At 40.4% G+C, this 23,659-nt stretch overlaps 2 protein-coding genes across 3 annotated transcripts in view; both read left to right on the forward strand.

The window, feature by feature from the left end:
• Positions 1-5,000, forward strand: part of nhsl2 (NHS-like 2) — a 248,586-nt gene extending 243,586 nt beyond the window's left edge. The window contains exons 8-10 of one of the 2 annotated variants that reach the window (XM_041779677.1): positions 46-349; positions 3,267-3,384; positions 4,643-5,000. In XM_041779677.1, the coding sequence (XP_041635611.1) occupies positions 46-349; positions 3,267-3,384; positions 4,643-4,982 (762 nt within the window). In that variant the 3' untranslated portion in view covers positions 4,983-5,000. The remainder of the gene's footprint in view (positions 1-45; positions 350-3,266; positions 3,385-4,642) is intronic. The other variant, XM_041779678.1, reaches the window with a different exon arrangement.
• Positions 5,001-5,023: 23 nt separating this feature from the next.
• The window catches only part of arhgap36 (Rho GTPase activating protein 36), a 125,961-nt gene continuing 107,325 nt past the window's right edge, over positions 5,024-23,659 (forward strand). The window contains exons 1-4 of the mRNA XM_041779679.1: positions 5,024-6,797; positions 22,116-22,264; positions 22,421-22,520; positions 22,957-23,081. Coding sequence (XP_041635613.1) covers positions 22,974-23,081 — 108 coding nt within the window. The 5' untranslated portion in view covers positions 5,024-6,797; positions 22,116-22,264; positions 22,421-22,520; positions 22,957-22,973. The remainder of the gene's footprint in view (positions 6,798-22,115; positions 22,265-22,420; positions 22,521-22,956; positions 23,082-23,659) is intronic.

Raw genomic sequence — 23,659 nt, forward strand, 5'->3', positions numbered from 1 at the left:
ATGATGATGGGTTTTGATACTAAAGTCTTTCTCATTCCTGTCCAGGTTCCACCTCCAGTCCCCAAGAAGCCAAATGTCCTACTTCTTCCCTCATCAGTCCACTCGTCTACCAATGGCAATGGCAGCACAGATCGGCAGATTCCACAGGCTGACAGCCCTGTTGGCCTTCGCTCACCTGTGGGTGCATTCTCACCTGACGAGTTTCCCAGTACCCCCAATGTTCCTGATATGCCAGAGCAAGAGGAGAACCACTTGGGGACAGATGAGGAGAGTTCTAAAGAGTCCTCTCTGCAGGATTCCTCCCTGACCGAGTTAGGAGAGAAAATGGCTAACACTGGCATCATGGAGGGTATGTTTATTAGGAACATGGTTGTTTGTCCAGACTTGGGTCATTCGATGTTTGGAAGGGAAGGGGAATTCTCTGTTTGTGCCAAGAATGTCTTTAACTGCTTATAAAGCATCTGTCTCTTACCTATGCCCTCTACAGGCTTTTTCTGTTGGTCCGTCCCACATTTAAAACTGTTTCAAAAGCTAGACAACATGGAAAATTAAAGGTTTATAATGCAGTACTTGCCCTGTATTGCATTATACATTGGTGATGTGGTGATGGATGCATGGATAGATAGATGCATGGATAGATGGATTCCAATGGCAACCCAGTTTGAAAGTCATGTAGAGGCATTAAAAATGTCTCCAGATATTCAAACCCCCTAATTTTCCTTAGCTGCTTCCATTTGCTTGCTTTTGTCCAGACTGTTAAAATTGCACCCAAAAATGGCAATATCTATCTGTATTTGTACAGGCAGTTGCAGGCAAAAAAAGAAAATGCCATGCTTACCTCAATTCTCCAAAGACAGAAGCTTACATTATCCATCAGATAATAAGTTGTGACATCCACTACCATTTGGTCTTATTTAAAAATTATAATTATTAAAATTAAAATATAACAATGTCATTATCTAGCAGTGAGTTCATATTCAACAAGAAAACTTGTTTCAGGCTGAAGTGCCATCAAAGAGCTATCTTAATGAATTAAACTCTACAATAATGCAGTACTTGCTAATGAATTTGTTTGATTTTGATGTTGTTTTAAAGAAACTGTGGCATGTCTAACCTTTTTGTTGTCATTTTCTATGCATGTGTTCAATAATAGGCTGTCATAATAGGCTGTCAGAGCTGCTTCGCTTGATTAGGATCCTTCCCTGCTGTGTTTGATGCATAACCTTATTAATCTGCATGGGGAGATATCCCAGGTTTTAAAGCATATCAAGCCCTACTGCTCTGAAATTAGACCAGATCACAACAATAGACTACTTCCTTCTGTTTTTTAACAGTGAAGCTGACATTTATCATTATTATATCATTAGTACCTACAGCATTTGTAGCTGTGCTAGATTTACTTTAATTGCAAGTGGCACATGTGTAAAAGAAACACAAATCAAGTTAAAATGTAGAGGTGTAGTTTGGCACATGTTGGGGTTGTGATACATCTCCAAAATAGACTGGTGCAATATTGTCCATCAGACACAGAGAGGTTAAATATCTATTAACTGTCATAAAGTTGGTATCAGAGTAACTGAAGGAAACATGTCATGCTGGCATTAATAGATACTATCAATATGTAGTACAAAAGCAGATATTTAATGTCAGCATACAGATATGTTAAGAGGTGGCCTGTAATCACTCAAGGTATGTTTTGGACAATATATAACAATACCAAAATTTATGGCTGTAAAATTGTTTTAAGCACTACAAGAAACTTCTTCCTGTTTCATGGCGAAATTTACTTCCTGTTCCATGGTGAAAACTGGTCACAGACAAGTGAGCTTTTCAAGGGGCAATGATAGGATGTAAGAAAATAAATATGAGGGCAATTTGGTCAGCTTTGTGGGACTTATTTTGAAATTTCAGTACAAATACATGGAACACACAGCCTTGGAGTTTCGCACACATGCCAAATCACTGTTCTGGCAAAGGTGTCTTCTAGTAAAGACCATTTTTGAAATCACTCTTATGAATAGCCTCAGGGGAGAGTCCAAAGAACAGTAACTCCTGGGATACCAACATGACAGGTCCTGGTGCCACTAGGTGGCACTGTCACTAAGTACTACCATTTAAGTTTGTTCAGGTGTGAACCCTTATCAGGTTTGGCACAAATTGGAGCAGGGAGAGCTGAGTCAAAACAACTTCCTGTTTCATGGTGTCATGACAGTTTGAAGGTTCACCACTGCCACAATTTTTCTCATTCAGGTTTTTTGAAGCTGTAAGCCCAATTTTGACTGACTTAGAGACAAAATTTTTGGATGAGCAATCGTTACAAGTTCTACAAAAAAACGACTTCCTGTTTCATGGCGAAATGCAAAAGCTTTGGTCACAAACTTGTGAGTTTGCAAGATAGTAAGGAAACAATATTAGGATGTAAGAAAATTAATTTAAGGGGAATTTGGTCAACTTCAGAGGAAGTAGCACACACTGTTTGTGACTGTTTGTGGCCATAGCCACAGTCTTTGAGTTTTGTACACAAGCCAAACAGCTTTTCTTGCAAAGGGACCAATTTTGAAGTCACATTCATGAGTGCCCTCACAGGAGTGGCCTAAGAACAGCAACTCCTGAGACGCTAACATGACATTTCCTGTTGCCAGTAGGTGGCACAATGACTTTCACCAAGTACTCCCATTTGAATATGTCAAATTATGAACCCTTGTCATGTACATTAAACTTATGTCAGAACAGGCAATTGAGATGAACTTCTTCCTGTCTCATGGCAAGTCATGACCGTTTGATGGTTCGTTATGACCACGTTTTTCTTTTCATTCAGGTTTGTTGGAGCTGTAAACTTAATTTCAGCTGACTTGGAGGAACCTCAGAGGAGGAGGAAGAGATGTTCTTTGGAGGATTTCAAAGAAATGGCAAAAAAACATATTCAATTTTACTAATAGGTTTTGATTCCATGTTGCTTTTTTGCAACAAACCACATTAGCTCACTGAATTTTACACCTCAAGGTGGAAATATCCTTAATAGAAATCTTTAGTTATGAAACCACTGAAATACCTTATTTTTTCACCAGGTCTGATTGTCATACCAAATTTGTTGAGTTTTTGGGCATGTTAAAGCCTCTAAAATTGGGATGTATTGGGAAGAAAGAGTACTACCTTGTTTTATTCAGTTAGTTGGGTCCTAGCATTATCTGTGCTGGGCTCTGAATATGAAATGCATAAAAAATGCATGATATAATGATCTGTCATCATTTCTCTGTCTTGTTTAGAAGACTCTGCAGCCAATGAGAAGACAGTACTTCACATTGCAGAGGAAACAGATGACGACTTGTTGGCCAGCACACCTGCAGCTCACACCACCGAAGATCTATTCACTATCATTCACAGGTTTGAACAAATAAACATACACCTGTATTTGAATTTAAGCCATAGAGATGTATGACGTGAAGAAAATTCAATGGTATTTATGAACTCTGATATTACCATTCCTCAGATGGCTGCTTGAATGGTTAAAAAGTACAATCCAGTTGTGTTTGTTTGGATAGACAAATATTTTGCTATGACAAAGTATGGTTTCAGCCAAGAATAACTCCCCTGCCAGTGTATTATAACCTGAAGAATGTCGTGAAAGATGCTTTGCTTTGTTGAAAGGTATGAGGCATACAGAGCATAATGTCTCTTAGCAACGGCTACATGTTTAATGGGTGACTACAAGACCAGCAGTTCTTATTCAGTCCTTTTTCAGATTCTCTCTCTATCTCAGGCACACTCGCACATACACAGAATACAAGAAAGCTAGTCTCTAAGCAACAAGTGTTCATGATGTTACCTTGCACAGAGCTGAAAATAGCTGGAAAGGGGGAGCAGGAAATGTTAAGAAGAGACAAGGATGAACATAGGATGCTTTAATTCCTAAGGAAAGACTGAGTTCCTTGTAAAGTAATACACTGCTTTTGTAAAGGTGAGTTGTTGGTGTAAAGGCGCCTTTGCACCAAGGATGGTGCAAATAAACAGCATGACAATGCAGATAATTCAGAGGCAAATTTTGACACACCTTTCCATGCACATCAGGCGCAACATGATTTTCTAAATAAATTATGCGCAAGACAGTCGCGCTGTGAAAGTCTGCAGTGGGTCTTGTATTATCCTCTGGTAAACTGAGATACGTTGGAGCAGGAGATAAAATGAGGTTTCTTCACCGGAATGCACAACCAGAAGGTAAAGAGAGCAGACTTTGATCAGGGATCATGGAGCCTCATCTCAGTACTTTTCTTGTGAGCATTTCAGCAGTGCTTGGCTCTGTCACTGACTCTTACAAGCTTGTAGCAAACTGAACGCATTCAACTCAGGTGTGACACTCCCAGCTTGTACATCCGGCTTCTGAGGTAAAAGGAACACAGCAGGAGTCTCTAAACGGGGTTTTATAGAAAAACTGTACATAAATCATTTATGAATTTTCATGGCATCAGTTTCCAACCAGTACAGCCAAGAAGTCCTCAGAGAGGTATCAACAAAAACACCTATGGTTTGCAAGGACGTTAAGTTTGACTTGTCTGGCTTAAGTAGATTTTTGATAATGAGCCGAAAGCAGCAGATACTGGAGACTTATAATGTTCTTTTGTCTCCATCTCTTTTTATTTCCCAGGTCCAAGCGAAAGGTTCTAGGTCGTAAAGAGCCGTCAGACTCCTTTGGCAGTCGCCAGAGCCTGGTGTCCCCAGTGAAGCACAGCACCAGTGGTGGGGACCTCCGGAACCTTACCTTAGGCAGCAGTCAGAGGTCAAGCTCTCGCAACGAGAACTTCATGGCCCTACTTCAGAAGAAAGGCAGCAAGTCTTCCAGCGGAGGAACCAGGGTCTCTGCGATGGAGCTTCTCAAAAGCACAAACCCCCTTGCACGACGCGTCACAGAGTTCTCCAACACTCCGTCGACAACCAGCGAGGGAGGAGACGCAGCATCTGGGAACGGCAAACCCAACGATCAGTGAGCGGTTTTGTTAACAGATGTTAACCAGGTCTGACAAAGCTACCAACAAATTCTACGATGCACCATGGCAGATTGGGCATTCTGACCAAAACGTCCAACTGGATCGCTCCAACTACTGGCTGACCATTTGGGCTGTCCAACCAAATTGGAGCACAATCTTGGACAAAATGGTCCCTCCCATGGTTGAAGCGCTATTGATCCATGTCAAACAGGTCCCTTTAGAAAAGTGAGAAATCTGTGGAGGTTGTTCTCTCTATTTTCAACAAAAAGTGGAGGCTTCGAGGCCACAGCATCCACTATGATTTGAATATTCGGATTATTTGCTCTGTGGGCGCTGAATGGATAGATTTATAAATGGAGTCGACATTGGGAATATAAGGATATACAGTGGATATCTTCTCTTCAAGACTCTATCACATTGTCAGTGATCTGAAATTCAAACCCTGATCTGCATGGATCCTTCAAAAGTAAGGGATCAAATGAATCCAAGAAATAAAAGGAGTTAACCACGGAAGACAAATCAACCATTCAACGAAAGCTCAACAAAACCACAGCTCTGATGCCTGTGGACCTACAAGAGTTAAAGGGTTAATCTTCGACGGTGTCTTCAAACACCAGAGAAAGCATGAATGCCCCAAACTTTGGACATCCTCACGTCTACATTTATGGTAAAGTACCATAGCAGGCATCAGCATCAACATGCTCAGAACATCCTGGTTCAAGGGGACGGAATGCAGGATTAACAAAGGATAAACACATGGGGGCTTTTTGCCACCAAAGATGAGGCATGTCTCAGATTTTGTCGCTCATGCCGTGAATATAAATGTGGATTTTCACAAAAACATTCCACGAGAAACACCCAGAAAATGGGTGACATTATGGAACGTAAGCACTTTTCTTTTCCTTGGCATGGACGGTCGTTTACATGGAACAGATTTTGCGTTGCTTGGTTTTTTTTCCTCAACACTCATCGGTTGTTATTTTTTCAGTCTTTCTTTAGATATTTTTTCATATATACTTTTTCCTACACATGCTAGACGGCCATACATTGTATATGTTAAATTGGATTGTATCATGTACAAAGATAAATGCAACACATCTATCATTTGGAATACAGAGACTAAATATAGTGTACAGAGCAGCAAGCAGCTTCGACTGCCCACATGATGGAGGGAACACATGCTCAGACACAAACAAGGACAAATGTCATTGAAGACTAGCAGAACAGACCTATCTACACAAGTGTGGGTGTGTTCATACGAGTGAGTGTGGACGAAATCTTGCCTGTGGAGTTTCTGTACGGAGAGCATGAAGCAGGCCTGGTTATTAAACAGGGTTTCTTTTCATTTTTGGTCTCTGGTGACGGGACCAAAGGACTGTTAAACGAAAAACAGACCAGAGGGGACCTAACGGTGTTAGCGTGCGTGTCTGTGTTAGTGTGTGCCTGTATGTTTATAGAGGGCAGTGCCAACAACAGAAAAAGAGAGAAGAAAGAGAGTGTGCTGAAACTTGTGCAGGCATTTTTGTGCACATCTTCACTTTCTGTGCGTACAGCGATTTGACGTATTTGTGTGTGAATGTGTGTTATCATCGTCACCCCACGCTCCCATCCCCCCCCAAACCCCACTGCCTTTCTCGGGATAGGATTATAAGGAACTAAGCCTCTCAAAACCCACACATTGCAGAACCAAGAGGGTTCCAAGACCACAGAGTTCCAGATCTCAAAGGGACACTTGGTGCCTTCAAATGCGGCCGTGTTTACCGTATTCCAAGATGAGACCAAATGAATGCCCCTGTCCTGTGGTATCAGAATATAGTAAGTAAAATCTTTCTGAAAGTTCTCAGGCTGTAGCAGGTTTGATGATGTTTTCAGATGTGACAAATGCATGGTTTAGTCAGCTTATTTAATTCTTGATCAGTGGTTCCCAACCCTTTTTTTTTATAGCCCCTTTTCTTCTGTATTGAAAATGGTGATGGGTCAGATAGAACAACTGAAGAGAATCAGGAAATATGGGGAAGAAAACCTGGGGAAGACATGCACCAAACAATGCCGAGACTAGGAACTGATTCCCAGACCGGTGCATTGAGGTCCCTTTCCTCTATATATGGGCACCTGCTCTACCGTCTGAGCTACACTGGCACTCCAAAAGACCTTTTTATGATCCATTTAATTGCAAAATGAATATGCAGTTTTACTTGGCACAAAAGGCTCTGCTCAAAAGATGCTCCCTGGGTTGGCCAAGCAGCATCTTCTGACTTTCCAGCTAGAAACATTTATGACAATTTGTGTTGAATATGATCAAATTAATTCAAAAGAAATTAATCCAAAGTAGCATGAATCTAAATATGAGAGTGCAACGAGCTTTAGGCTATAAAAGAGGAGGCTGGGGTGGAGGAGGTAAAGCTTCGACAGCGGCAGCAGCAGGATTAGTGAGAAGTAGTCATATTTGAATGGATCACTCTGTGGAAAGAAAGATCTCTGATTGGTTGTTGGAGCCTGGTCTTCCCCTAAAATCTTTGGCATCCCCCAGAAGCCGGGGCCTGGATCCCCAGGTGGGGAAACAATGATCTATTTTGTCACTTTTGTCCTCTTGTTTCTCGTTGTTCTCTAACTCAACACTCCAGATGGGCTGTTTCAGATATCCGCTGCATCTGATACAGTTTGCATCCATCTAACCATTCCACATGTGGGCAGAATATCAATACTACTATCTGGACCAAATGCTTCTATTACAAAAGTCTCCCAGGGGAGAAATTTCCTCCAATTTAAAGTATTGCAAAAGGCCTGGGATTATGATTTGACCCTCATTTATTTTGCCATGCTTCGTTCACTAATAACATACCACATGTGGCCCTCAAGTCAATACTACTATCCAGACCACATGCTTCAGTTACAGAAGTCTACCAGGGGAGAGGTTCCCTCCAATTTTGAGATATGGCAAACAGCATTTGATTATGATTTGACTCTCATATGTATTGCCATGCCACGTTTGCCATCAACACGCCACATAAGCCCAAAAGTCAATACCATTCTCTGGGCAACATGCCTCAATTACAGAAGTCTGAAAGTAAAAATTCCTTCCAATTTTGAACATTTGGCAAAATGGATGTGATCATGGTTTGACCCTCATATATTTTGCCATGACACGTTTGTCAATTCCATACCACATCTGGCCGAAAAGTCAATACTTTCTGAAACAAATGCCTCAATTACAGCAGTCTCCAATTTGAAGGTATTGCAAACAGCATGTGATTATGACTTGGCTGCCATACATTTTGGCATGACACGTTCACCAATTGCATGCCACATATTGCCCAAAAGTCAGTGCTATTGCCTCGATTACAGTCTACAGAGTAGAAATTACCTCGATTTTTGAAGGTATAGCAAAAAGCACCACATGTGGCCCAAAAGACCATACTTTTACCAGGCCCAAATGTAACTACGTAAGTCTACAAGAGTAGAAATTGCTTCCAGTTTTAAAGGTATGGCAAAAAGCCTGTGATTATGATTTAACCCTCATGGGTTTTTGCCATGCCACATTCGCCAATAGCATGCATTTCTCGCCGTAATGTCAGCACTATTATCTGGACCACATGCTTCAAATACAGAAGTCTACTAGAGAGGAAATGAGCTCCAATTTTAAAGTAATGTTGAAGCATATTTGGTTATGATTTAACCTTAACATGCCATGTCTCTTCCAGCCATGAAGTCAACTCTGTCAGACTGACAATTCTGTTCAGTATGCTTACTCTATTGAGTTACCTTCTCTTAATTTTGTGGCTCAAAAATACAGATTGATTGACATCATTATCGACTAAAATGCTTAGCAGGCTAATGCCAAAACCGGCACTTCCGTTGTCCACTGAAGCTAGTGATGTCAAAGTAGTCGCCTGTCTGCAAGTGGTCAGCACAAGACCTTACGACTACTCTTCAGAAGTTCCATTTGAAGGCTGCAACTGTGACCAAAAGTATCTGGACTCAAGAGGATTTCATAACCCAAAGAATTCATGAATGCATGGTAAAGTCCAGGATCCTGAAATGTGGGGTTGTTGGGCTAGCCAGAGAATCAGGAGTCCGTTGGCAGTGTCGCACAGGGAACAGTTCCTGTTTGTTTTTCCCTCCTCCGTGCACATTATCACACTCGGTCTCCTCCGTCTCAGAGGGGAGCGGCGATCTGCTCCCTCCTCCCCTGTTTTTTCCAATCGTTCCTCTCCTCCTCCCTTCATCACTGCTGGAGCACACTCTCCATCTGTCTCTCTGCATTCAGCATCATCTCTCATTTTCTCTCCTCTAACCTCTCTTCTGGCACACACAGTAGCACACTCTCTCTTTTACTGCAACCTCTCTCCGTTTTCACACGTAGCATCGCCTCTCAATCCTGCACTGCTCACCCCCATTTTTGACTAACCATCCCCCCTTTCTCTCCCACGTCTCTTTCCTCTCCTCCTCCTCTTCCACCTCTCTGCATTCAGTCTATGCATCTGAGCTTGGCAGGCCACACGACACTGGATGAATGTCAATGAATGACTGTTAAGAAAATTGATGCTGTGCTTAGTTTGAGAGTGCAAAAAACATTGTTATATCAGCGCTTATCTTATGCCTTCTCTCTTTCTTGCTCTCTGAGTTTTTATACCTTTTCTTTGACTTGCTTTGGAGTATCCATGTATCATGAAACTGAAATGGATGGATGAATGAATGGATAGGATCTGTGCACAAACAGGGCAGGGTTTGAAAGTGGTTTGGACAAAAGACCTTGACTTTTGGACTGTGAACAGAACATCCTGAAGTCTCCAAACCAACCCTCAGTTCTGGATTACTGTTGGAGAATTTGGATTACCAGTAGTTCAGCTCCAATGCCTGACTTATCCCCTGCATGGATGGACTGTGGAGAGAGGAAGGATCCTTTCATCTCTTGACTCCTAGTCGTCAAACTATCCCTCGGTGCTATTGAGTCGGAGTTCCCCCTAGTGGATGGAAAGGACGTCATGCATAACAGAAGAGAAAACAAACTTCTCCACACATCTCTCAGTCCTTCGGGTCATCCTAACAAAAAGATAAAGAGTGCATAAATTATCACCATCTATGATGACTAGTCAAGTGACACTTGTTTTAAATATTTAGTGAATGAAGAAGATAAACCTATAAAACTCTGTGTTTGTTTGCCTTGTATACTGAATTATGGGCGTTTTGCTGCAGCGCCTTCTGTGTTCTTTTTTTTTTTAACTTTGAGTTACAATTTTTTAATTTCAGCTGCCTTTTTAGTACACACACAAACATGAGCTTTTGCAAAAGCTGGCCAAAGTAACAGTTCATGTTAAAAGGGAGCATTTTTAATTGTTTCATCTGACCTGTAAAGGACATCTGGTGTTACCAATGACGTGCATCAAGTGAAAAAGATATCAAAAGTATTTAAAATGTGCCCAAATCTGCGTACACTGTTGATATTCAAACAGCAGCCAATCTCCTATGAAGTCACCTAAATGTTTTTACAGTGTTTTACCTCCACTTCCTGTGGTATAACCTTATAAATATTCTGAATCTGCCAAATCATAAGCATCTAGCAGCCTCCAGATTAATCAGCAGTTGGAAACACATTCGCTAGCACACAATCTGGAGCGATATTGGGCTGCAGCCCAAGTTAAAACAACATATTTCATAACAGCATGTCCTAACAGCATGGGAATATCAGATATGTTTCGCATTGTGCAGCCTAAGATGCATGCTGTCCACACTGCATCCATTAGACAATTACTTATCTGCTCTGTGATTTTCCCTTGTGAACAATATCCCATCTAGTGCTTTTACTTTGAAACTATTCTGTCATTGTATCTGCTGATACACAAGTCAGAGCCCAAAATTTCAGTCATGAATTTGGATATTATTGAGCAACAAGCCCAGGTGAGGTAATGCTCAATATTACGATAGCAACATGAGCTCAGCAGGAAGTAGTTTACAAATGGTTGAGCTTGTTGGTGGATAAAACTCATGCCGAGGCCAGTTGGAGGAAGTGCATAAAAGATCTTCACCTATATGCTCTTGCTGTCATAAAGAAATGTGGTTCAGTTTGGATGGAACTGCAACATATTGTATCTACAGGCCTACAGTACAACTAAACCCTGTCCATAACTACCCAAACCTATGCCAAAGCAGGTTGGGAGACAAGCAAAAACATCTTTTGTCTTTAAAAGCGTTCTTTACTCTTTTATAAGAAAGAAATGTTCCTCCGTTCTGATAAAACTGCTGCTATACTATAGCGACATAGGAGGTAATGGCTTCCAACTTGTCACCAACTTCCAGTATTGCTCGTAGCTACCACCTCATTCTCAAATGACACTGAATGGTCCAATCTGCTCTCAGGCCTGGTTTTAGATTGGGGCTTTGCAACATGGATCAGTCTGATGACGGGCATGGAATCTGGCCAATCTATCAGCTTTGCAAGGTTGCTGCTATCTCTGCTTTGTAAAAGATGGTTATATGCTCAGTAAATGAGTGAGTAATGTGGAAGGTAATTGAGACAATCCCCCTCTAGGGCTGTCCCAGCACCCTGTTTCTTGTCCAAGTCAACAGAAAGAAAAATTAGGATAGTACTTTATTTAAGTGAGCCCCAATTACCTAGTAATTTTGTAGTAATTAGTTGTAATTATCTAGTCATTTCTATATAATAGAATAATTGATATAATTGATGATTTCCTGATAACTTCTTTAGTTTTTGCCCACTAAACTAAAGGGGGCCCCTCCAGAATAATTTTCAAAGACATTTTTAGGGTTATGGTTGGAGGGGTTTTGGGTTAGGGTTAGCTGTTTTCTGTTGGGGCTAGGGTTAAGGATTAGGTTGTTGGGGTAAGGAGGTTAGGGGGTACGGGTTAGTGGGTTACAGTTAGGGTTAGAGGGTATGGGCTAGGTTTGGGGGTTTGGGTAAGGGTTAGGGGGTTGGGTTTAGGCCCCGTCCACCCGGAGACAAAACGATAGTCGTTTATGGATTTATGCACTCTTGGACCCGTTTTCAAAAAGTATAGTTTACAGTCACCGGAAACACCGTTTCCATGTGGATGAAATGCCGATCCGACAAAAAACTTATGCGTATACACCTGAATTAGTTTCCGTGTGGATGGGGCCTTAGGGACTAGGGTAAGGGTTAGGTTGCCAGGGATAGTGGGTTAGGGGGTTAGGGGTAGGGAGTAAGGGTTAGGGTAAAATACCACCTTACTACCAGTGAACTGAGACAGTATTCTAAGGAATTGCTTGATAATTAATACAATATTACTAGGTAAATATCTCCATACCATATTTCCAAGTTATAAGTTGGTAAACTGCCAACTTATTACAATGTAATAACCACCTTTTTCTTGAGAAATTACTTGATTATTACTATCAAACTACAAGGTAATTGGGCCCACTAAGAAAAAGTGCTGCCAAAAATAGCAAAGAGTGTTTAGGTAAAATGGTGGGCTGTGTCGGGCTGCTTTTTGCCGCTTAGCTTGCAGACTGTCAGGACTCTCAGATTGTAATCAGTCAAACCAAACTGTTTCTAATCCCGATCTTTACTGTCATTGCATGCCTGTTGGTTACGCTTCAACACCCATGCTAATGTTTGACAGCTTATGGTAGCAATTAGCCTCTACTTGGCTACTACCACCATTGGCTGAGTGCCAACATTGTCGTTTGATAATAGTGGGACACAATACAAAATTTCCTGCTTACGGAAACAGAATGCTTTAATTAGGTTATATCTAATGAGAGCTAATGTGGAATTAAATTATGTTTTTACCCCATGACAATGGTTCGAAATGGGGCCGCAAACTTTGTAGGAGTTCGGCAGTGCCCCTTGTACTGAGGCTTTAGTCCACCAATGGACATTGCTGGTTCAACTCTAAGCTGTGGCTTCTCTCGCTCATGTCATTCCCTAATCCCTACATCTGATTTCCTACTTCACCCACTGTCCTAATGAGATATATGCACAAAAAGCTCAAGAAGACAGGTATCCTTAAAAAATGGCTCGGTATCCAATCAGGTTGTCACTGTTAATGATCATATCAGCTGCTGATTAATTTTGAGGTGGTTCTTTAATAACTAATGTCCAGTTTCTGCAATCTTAACATGTTTAATCTGAAATTAAGAGGATTTATTTTAACATTAATTCATCTTATCGCCTTGAAAGTGGCAAAAGAGGGCAATGGCTGCTGTGTGAATATGGTGAATATAAAGAGTCGGGCATAGAAGTGATCAGATAAGTAAAGTCTTAAGGCAAGGCTGCTAGGTAAAAAAAAAAAAAAAAAAACAGTATTTGTAGTTTACTCACAGCTTTAGTTCGAAATTTTGGGACAGAGGCAGGAATACAGTGTTAGGAGAGAGAGGACGTGTTGTTTCAGCACAAAATGACAGGGTGTGTACAGAGTGCGTCTAAAAATGGAGATATATTAGAAAAAATGTGCTACCTTCAGCATATGCTCAGGAACAGCAGACAGTACTGTTGTTTCACTTGTTCCTGTGTTGACAGATGGCAGATTTCTTCACTCAAAAATAGAGGTACAGACAAACAAAGAAACATATGGGTACACTGGTGAAGGGTGCTACGTAGGGATACAATCATTTGATATTGAGAGAAAAGTGTCTATTTATGAATACCTTACAAATATTTGAGGCAAAGCTGCACCTGAGGTAGAAGTAATCTTATTGGTTGGCTTAGACGGTGCCAAAGAACCTGTTACCGGCAACTTGGTGCCATATTTGTACAAATTTTCACACTTAGAATTGGCTGTCATACCTTAAAGTCGCTGGGATTTAACCAACCAATAAGAATATTCAAGCCTTAATGACAGCTCTGCCTACAGAGAATTTCTCTAAAACTAAATTGACATATTATATTGAAAATGACATTTCTATAAAGAGTAAAACTAGAGCTGATGTGAGATGTATATTAAATATATAATCTACTATCCCGTCTTATGAGGATGTAAGGAGAAGAAGGGGAAGAGGAGCTGAAGGAGTGGAGCAAAGGTTTAATTCTGCCAAATGTGGGGATTACCCTTACATATTCCATCATCGCAACCTGCACCTCCTCTTCCCCTCCTTCTCAGCTGTCGTGTGAGTCAGAGGAATAATTACATTAAAAGCTTTTCCCCTCACTCTCTGTTATCTACTGTACAAAGTGGTAAAGCTAGAACAGTGTTGTAAAAGAAGGGATTTGTCCCCTTTCTGATTCCTTTCTTTTTGTATATTTACCACACTTAAATGTTTTAGATAATCAAACAAATTTTAGGATTAGACAAAGATAACCCAAGTTAATACTAAATGCAGTTTTAAATGAGCATTATAAAGGGGAAAAGCCATTCAGACCTACCTGGCAATATATGAAAAATCATTGCCGCCTAAACCTAGCAACTGTTTGTGCCACCCTTGGTGGCGACAACTCCAAGCAAGCGATAGCTGTGATTGAGTCTTTCACGTCACTGTGGGGGAATGTTGTCCCACTCTTCTTTGCAGAATTGTTTTCATTCAGCCACATTGGAGGGTTTTGGAACATAAATGACCTTCAAGCATCTCAAGCTGATGCTCCAAAACCTTCATTTTGTTTTATTTTAAGCCATTCAGAGGTGGACTTGCTGGTGTGTTTTGGCTCATTGTCCTGCTGTATAACCCAAGTGTGTTTGAGCTTGAGGTCATTATGCGATGGCCAGACATCAGGGATGTAACGGTATCAAAATGTCACGGTACGGCATTTATTGCGGTATAAAAATATTCAGAACAATAGACAAAGACTTGGAAAACAATGACATCGCAACAATTAAACAATTGCACTTTAAAAATATGTGCAAGAAAGTGTTGTAGGTGTCATAGTCTTAAAAATGATTGAACACTTTGAAAGATCGTTCTTCAGGATTTCCTGCTAGAGAAGAGAGTTCATGGTTCTATCAACTGCAGCAAGTGTTCCCAGACCATCTCACCCCCACTACCCTGTTTGACTGTTGGTTTGATGTTCTTTTTATGAAATGCTGTCTTAGTTTTATGCCAGGTTTAACGGGATGCCACCTTCCAAAAAGTCTTGGCGATCATGAAAATGTCTTTTTGGCAAATGTGACATGAACCTTTGTGTTCTTTTTGGTCAGCAGTGGTTTTTGCCTGGAACTCTCTAGATGGATGCTGTTGTTGTCCAGTCCCTTTTGTAGGTCTTTTTCCCACGTCAGAGTCCCGGGGGACTTGGTTTGGTTTGGGATTAAAATTAAAACATTGTACTTTAATGTGCAACATTGGTTACACAATTAGAACAGACAACAGAAATCCATCTCATCCCGCCTGCTTTTTTGCCAAGTTAAGAATGAAGCAGCACCAAATATGCTGTCTTGGGATTTCTGCTTTTACTTTGATGTTCATGCAGTATATGTGTTACACAAGAGGACACCCAGTATTAGCAGCAAGCGAGGTAGCAAGCTGTCCAGTATGTTGATCTTTAGATGAGATGAATGCATCAATACCGAAGTGGAAGCTGAGCCAAAATGAGAGCGAGAGATAACGACGTGTTGTCGATGCTACACAGATGCTGAGTAAAGTAACGACATGTATTTGAGTGCATTAAATCACATAATTTGGGCTGCATGGCGGCACAGGGGTTAGCGCTGTTGCCTCACAGCAGGAGGCACCATGGGTTCTTTCCGGGTACTCCGGCTTCCCCCCACCACCAAAAACATGCTTGTTAATTGGCCTAAATTGGCCGTAAGTGTGAGTGTGAGCATGCTTGGTTGTCTGTCTCTATATGCCAGCCCTGCAATTGACTGGTGACCAGTCCAGGGTGTACCCAGCCTCTCGCCCAATGACAGCTGGGATAGGCTCCAGGTTCTACGTAAAGGATTTCTTGATTCAACAGGTCTGGCAGTAATCAGGCCTGGGTATGGCTAGTGAAAATAAACTCAGCTTTCCAAAAATGTGGCTTTTTCCGTGATAAGTGAAATCATAATTTAAAAACTGCATTTTGTATTCACTTGGGTTATCTTTGTCTCATGTTATCATTTGTTTGATGGTCTGAAAACAAACAAATGTTACAAATGTGCAATAAGTAAGACATCAGGAATGGGGCGAACACTTTTTCACAGCCTGAAACTGGTCAGTGTCTACCCAGAACAATGTAGTTCCAATTTCTGACATTTTTAATGGGGCTCAAGCTTTACAAGACAGTTAAAGAGGGTGGAAAGTATAACAGAAAAGAGGGATAATGTTGGCAGATTTGGGCCAAAGAGTATCCTGCCTTTTAGAGGTGCCAGAGGTATGGGGTTTACACCATTTCAAAGGTACTTAAACTGATGTCCTCTGCATGTAAACCTCACCCCTCAGCCTATTCAAGCAGAGAAAAATTTACTTAATTCCAACCCCAGTGGCGGGGCTTTACAGGCAGCTTTTAAAGTTACAGAGATGATAATTAGAGAGACATAAATAGAGACAGAGTTATTGGAATTATTCTATTTTTGTTATTTCCCATTGAAAAATACATATTTAAAGGAATATTCCATGTATGTATTGAATAACCTCTGTTTCCCTGCCCCATCCAAAGGTGTGGTCTGAAGCTGCAAGGCGGCACCACACACACAAACGCTTCCCTCTGCAGCCAGGCCATGCTAATGTGATGAAATTATTATTATATCATCATAAATAAATTATTTTTCTTGCTTAAATCTGTGTGTGTCTTAATTCCCTGCTGTTGTTTGTGCCGTTCTTATCTTCAAGGTTTCGTTGTGCATCTGTTCTAATGAGATTCCCCGGAGATGACACAACACTGCTGTTAATAGGACGCTTCTTCTGTTGTGAGAAGAACAAGATTGCTCACTCAGACCTCCTGATTCAAAGTCTGATTGTTTGATTGTCACAGAATTCCTTAGCATGTTCACTGGTAGAAGTTTGTTAAGGGTTTCAGTGTATTTGTCTCTCATTAACAGAACTCTGAACAACAACGTACAAAAACAAAGAAGACTCTCTTTCCCTCTAATTCAGCCCTCAATCTCTCTCCTGTTTTCTCAAAGGTTGACAAGAAGGCCTGGCTTGCTATTGCTGTTACAGTTCATCCCAAAAGTGCTGGATGGGGTTGAGGTCAGGACTCTGTGCAAGACAGTCATGTTCCACACTGAGCTCAACAAACCAGGTCTTTATAGTCCTTGCTTTGTGCTCTGGGGCACAGTCATGTTGGAGTAGAAAAGGGCCTTACCCAAACTGTTGTTGGGTAGAGGGATGTCTGCGTTGACTTGCTTATCCTCCGGTTCTTGCTCTGGTTCCATTCTGGAGTCTCAGAGCCTTGGTGCAGTTTAAGAGGAACCAAAGTGGGAGGGCATGCTGGACATGATCACCACTTCCAGCTCCAAGTCTTTCCTTCTGTCCCGGTATTCCTTCTTCAGTTTCTTGAGTTAATTATTTGGTCTTGCGTTCGGGTGAACCCAGCCTTCGGCCAGTTTAAATTTAGGTCCAGGAACAGGAACCGGCACAGAGCCCTGCCAGTGTGAAGGCCTATCAGTGTCTCACAACTCCCAGTTTTGGAACCACTGGCCTAGGGTGCCATCCAGGTAGGTAGTACAGTCGCCACAAGCCCTTGGTTGTGCTGCGAATGTTCCAAGAGACCAAAAACCACTGGCAGTGTCCAGGTGTATCACCAGGGGTGAAAAAGAACGGACGAGTGAAATGCTGTCAAGTTTGACCTTAGCTACCAGATACACACGAGTTTTAACATGTGCCAAGGTTGACCCAGGCCACCCCAACCCCTCTACAGCCCCGGGATGAGTCACATCAGGCCCTGTGATAAATCCGCAGCACCCTTCACGACTAAAACTCATTCACATGACTGTATGACTTTATAATCTCCAAAAATGTTAAGGTTCTTTCTAGAAAATGAGCATATCCTCTGACTTTTTTATTAACAAAATGCTTGTTAGAGTGACCCTAAAACACAGTCCTTAAAATGTGATAGACTCACAGGAAAGATTATCAGTAGCTCTGAAATAACGCATCGACTATGCTGGAAACCATGTATGAAAATGTTAAAATTTTGCATATACTGTTTGTGGACTGAATAATTTCAGAAGATGTTAAACAGCAAAAAATTTTTATTTAGAAACATCAGTTTGTATGACAGCCTGAGGAGCGTCTGCAGTCATAGCTGCATTCCTTTTAAGATAGTAAGTACTGTTACAGCTCTAGGTGGAAAAAAAAGTCTTTCATTATCATCTGCACTTACCTCACTGACGCACAGAGTGCTTACTGCAAAAACAAACAAACTCCCATAATTATCGTCCAACTTTTCCCCGGTCTCTCTCTTCCTCTCTGTGGGTGTTTTTGCACAGCTGTTATTGTGAGGACCATGTAGCAAATTATGATTTATGAGGACATTTGTGCAAAAAGTAGATATTCTTGAATCAAAATGAGCTTATTTTACTATTAAAGATAGTGTTGGATCAAATGAAGTATAACTGTTTAGGTTCTTCATGTAAATATGCAGTAATATTTCCTTAAATGAAGACGTGCACATTTGTGTGTTTGTTTGTGTGTGTGTATGAGCACACAGATGTAGGTGGTCAATCTCGTCTTCTCCTGCAGAGTTTCATCTCTCAGCTCCATAATGACATCCTCTCAGTTAATTGCTTTCCTCCAAAACACACAAACTCTCTACACACCAACAGGAAAACAAAACACATCCACACAGGCTTCCCCTGCTGTATGCTTCATTTTCTTATTGGGAACTAGAGCCATCTAGTGGCGAGCAGCTGTCAGTGCAACCAAAATATGGAATTTTTGGGGGGGGGAATGGGAGTAAGGAAGTGAAACAAATACTGAGAAATTGACTATTCTGTTTACAACCACAATTCCAAAAAAGCTGGGACAAAATTCAAAATGAAATAGTTTCCTCTATTTAAAATATGGGTTTGTGAGATTTGCAAATCATTGCATTCTTTTTTTTTTATATTTAACACAGTGTCCCAATTTTTGGGGGAATTGGAGTTGTACATACTACTTTAGCTTGCTCTGTTTTATTTTTACAGTGCAAAGTAAGTACAAGGTGTACTGAGTTCAGACACTAGGGGGCAGTAGAGACATTATAGAGGCTGCTGTGCCATCAAGGAAGTGGCATCAGTAGACAAACATTAATAAACGAGTTAAAGTTGAAGCTGATATTTTCTAGCGTAAAAAAATGATATACTGGATTAAATCATTTCCTTGAACTAGTTTACTAAATTAAAATTAAATGGCCACAGTGAACAATGTGTGCTTTCCCATTAAGCTCAGCTATCACATTGATTATTTTGATGCATATTTGATTCATCTAATACAGATAATGTTGTGTAAACAGATTGTGACCTGTTTACATGCAGATAACAGTAAAGGTCGTGACCTGTGAGCACTTTAAAGGTGGTAGAGGTGTGTGTGTGATTGTGTGTTAATGTTTACATAAGCTGATTCAGCAGAGTGATTACTGTAACAGCTTCATAATAAAACGCTTGGATTTAATCACATCTTCTTCCATCGCTGTACAGCCACATGCAAGCTGTGCCTCATCTCTGCAGAGGACAACACGCTGACATTCAGGACTCTCCCTGAGACTCTAGAATTAACCAGAACTTCTACTTGTGTTGGCCTTGCTCTTACATATTCCTCACTCATAACAAACTTCTGAACAGGAGCTTGTATATATATATATATCTTTACATATTTGGGGGATTTTTATGCCTTTATTTGAAGAGGAGGACAGTGGCTAGAGTTAGAAACAAGGATGAGAGATTGGCGGTTAAGTTGCACCTGCATACATGGTTGACAGGCCAATATGAATGACTGGGCAATATTGTGTCAAATTTATGACGGCCAATCAAAGTGATAAGATTTAATGAGGTAGTAGACATACACAGCTCTGGTAAGTAAAGTAATCTTGGCAGGCAGACGCTGTTGTAGTTTATCAGCGCTGGAGCTTGTTGGTGGATACAACTCATGCCAAAGCCAATCAGGAGAAGTGCAAAAACATCTTTTATGCCAAGACATGTGATCCAGTTCTGCTGCTATACTACAGCTACATCTGAGCTAATCGCTATAGCCACTGCTGTCAGCTTCCAGTACAACAAAATACGACGCATAGTTACCACCTCGTTCCCTTCAACTGACACTGATTGGTGAGGTCTGTTCTCATACCTGGCACGGGTGTTTCCAGGCCAATAGATTTGGCTGGGCCCTGAAAAAAAAAAAATCAAAAAACAAAACCCAATGAATGGGCCCTCCCCTGTAAGGATTTATTGACATATTAATATATGTGTTGGACAGTAGCATTGGTTCTAGCATTCTTGCTAATAGTTCCCACTTTTTAGAGCTATAAGTGTGACAAGCTGTTATTGGGTTCTGATGTTTAATTTACTCATATATGCCATTCTTGAAGTCTTTCTGTTTATTTTTCCAGAATTTTTCACTTGTATCCCATTTTACCACTTTTTCACCTCTTTTCACCATTTCCACCCATTTTGTCTCATTTTGCCTTTATTGACCCATTTTTGCCTCTGAAAACCTATCTTACCTTTTTCAACCACTTTTCACCATTTCCCTACCCATTTTGCCCTTTGTTTCCTTTCTTGGCCCATTTTTGTCCACATTTATCCAAGTTTTGCCACTTTTTAACCACTTTTAACCATTTTCCCACCCATTGAGACCCCTTTTCCCTTAATTAAATAATTTTTCTCCACATTAATCTAACTTTTGCCACTTTTCAACCATTATTCACCTTTTTTTACCCCAAATTTGTCCCTTACTGCCTTTCTTGACCATATTTTACTCTTTTAACCCATTTTTGCCACTAGTTAACCACTTTTTTCTAATTCCCCATCCATTTTGTCCCTTTTTCCCTTTCTTGTCCAATTTTTTTTTCCATTTTTATCTAATCATTTGCCACTTTTTTAACCACTTTTCACCATTTTTCCATCCATGATTTTCCCCTTACTGCATCACTTGACCCATTTCTTTTTTTTTTTCTTTTTAACTTATTTTTCCACTATTTTTTTTTTTATTATTTCTTTAAAAATATCCTGGTGCCTTCTCCTTCATTATTCAGCACCAACTAGTTAACCACTTTTCACTTATTTTCTCACCCATTTTGCCCCCTATTTCCTTTCTTGACCACTTTTCCTCTTTTAACCTATTTTTCCCCTTTTTAAATACTTTTCCCTTTCCTTACCCATTTTTGCCCACTTTTATCGCATTTTTGCCACTTTTGAACAACTTTTCGCCATTTTCCCATCCAATATTGGCTCCTTTTTTCCTTTCTTCAGCCATTTTTGTCCACTTTTATCCATTTTTTGCCACTAGTTAACCATTTTCACTATTTTCTCACCCATTGAGACCCTTTTTCCCGTAACTGACCAATTTTTTTCCACTTTTATCCAACTATTTGTCACTTTATAACCACTTTTTGCCATTTTCCCATTCAATATTTCCCCTCACTGCATCACTTGACCCATTTTCCCTTCTTAAATTAATTTTGCCACTTTTATTTTTTATTATTCCCTTAATGATATTCTAGTGCCTTCTACTTCATTATCTGGCATCCTGATGTTTCTTTCTTCACCCATTTTTGTCCACTTTTATCCATTTTTTGCAACTAGGTTAACACCATTTGTTATTTCCCCACCTATTTTACCCCTTATTTCCTTTCTTGACCATTTTCTTCCTCTTTTAACCTTTTTTTTGCCACTTTTTAACCACTTTTCACCATTTCCCCACCCATTTTGCCCCTTTTCCCTTTCTTCACCCATTTTTGCCCACTTTTATCGCATTTTTGCCACTTTTTAACCACTTTTCACCATTTTCCCATCCAATATTGGCTCCTTTTTTCCCTTTCTTCAACAATTTTTTCCACTTTTATCCAATTTTTTGCCACTTTTTAACCACTTTTCACCATTTCCCCATCCAATATTTCCCCTTACTGCATCACTTGACCCATTTCCCCTCTTTTAACTTATTTTTTGCCACTTTTTATTTTGTCATTATTCTCATAAAGATATTCTAGTGCCTTCTACTTCATTTTCTGGCATCCTGTTGTTTGTGCACATTGTGGCTTAGATTTTACATTTTTAATAGGCCATATTGTACTACAGCCAAAATAACGTTTTTTTTTTTTTTCTTTGAAAGGAGTGGTTATTATATCGACCAAGACCACCCCCCCGATTCAGATTCGAGCTTTGTCTGCTGGATCTGCCTGATGACTGCTTAACCCTCACCCCAACCCTTCTCCAATCCAAAATCTGAGCAGTCAAAATGACTTCCTGTGGTCTTTTTAGGTTGGCATGATCACATTTTCTTTGCCTTTTGTTAAATTTTGTCAATAAAATTTCACATTAAAATACAGACACAAAGTCAGGGACCAGTGATTTTTAATGTAATGCTATGTAAATGTGAAAACAGTTAATTGACTCCAGAGTGGATTCTCTTTTCAGGGCCAAACTGCCAAGCTCCACTCTTCCTGTTTCTGACAGCAGAGAGCACGCCGTGTTATCTATGACACACACATCAACATTAAAGTGGTGGAGGCAACTAGTAAGTACGGGAAGTACTGACAGCAATCAGTGATCACAACAGAGACAGAATGAGTCAGATGAGAGCTCACCACTTCCTGCTGGTTTTTTCAAAGTTAAAGATTATTTTATGTTGAAGTTTCAGAAAAAAAGAGATTAAAAAGCCTGACTCAGGAGGAAAAAGAGAAAGGAAAAATGTTTAGAAAGACAAGAGAGAGAAGAATAAATGGCTCTGAAAAGGGAAAAAAGGGAGGAAGTGGAACCAAAACATAAAAAGGGAGGGACTGTGGGGAGGATAGAGGAGGAGGGCAGGGGTGGGGAGGGAGGAGTAACGGCAAGTGCAGGAGAGAGGGAGGAGAGGGAGCAGCAACATTTGAAGAGTGGAGGCAACAGAAAAAGAACACTAACTGAGCTTTTGTTTTGTGTGTTTCTCCCTGGTTATTTGGACTACCTGTAAGGACGGAGGAAGGGAAAGATGTTTTCACTGATGCTCCCACTGGATGGACCTTCCACTTCATGTGCTCAGCCTCCATCTGTCCACACAGACCGACCTTTGAGATCAGACATGCATTTCCTCTATGTGGTAGGTACCACATGTCTCTGTAGGAGCATGTTGTAAGTGCATGTGCATGCTTATGTGCACTTTTGTGTGTTTTTATTGCAGTGCTATTCCTCAAGCATCATTTCTGCTATTTCATGCTGAGTTTGCTGACATGCTGTGAATTTGGTTGTGAAATAGTGCTGAAAATTGGGAATAGTTTCAGGAGAAAATCTGTTTTTTTTTCTGCTGAAATGGATCATTTATATATACAGAAAGTCACATATGATCATAGCTGTTGATTTAAGTCAAATCTACTTCAGTCAAATGGACAAAAAATCAGCCTTCAAAGACAGTGTGAACCTTGTATAAATGACTCTGATAAAAGCTTGTATCAGCAATGGCAGTTAAGATGACATAACAAGTGAAAGTAAATTACACAGTACATTATATTTAAAAATGGTTACTCTTTATTAAAATCATCCATGTTTTATTAAACTCAGATGGATTTTACCATCTACAAATCTGTGATAAAACTAAGGAAGAATTATGAATGATTAGGCTATTTAACTCACAAGTGTCATAAGTAATACGTGAGGATATCAGCCTTCAGCTTCAGTTTG

Source organism: Cheilinus undulatus, linkage group 22, assembly GCF_018320785.1.
Source record: "Cheilinus undulatus linkage group 22, ASM1832078v1, whole genome shotgun sequence".
Taxonomy (NCBI): domain Eukaryota; kingdom Metazoa; phylum Chordata; class Actinopteri; order Labriformes; family Labridae; genus Cheilinus; species Cheilinus undulatus.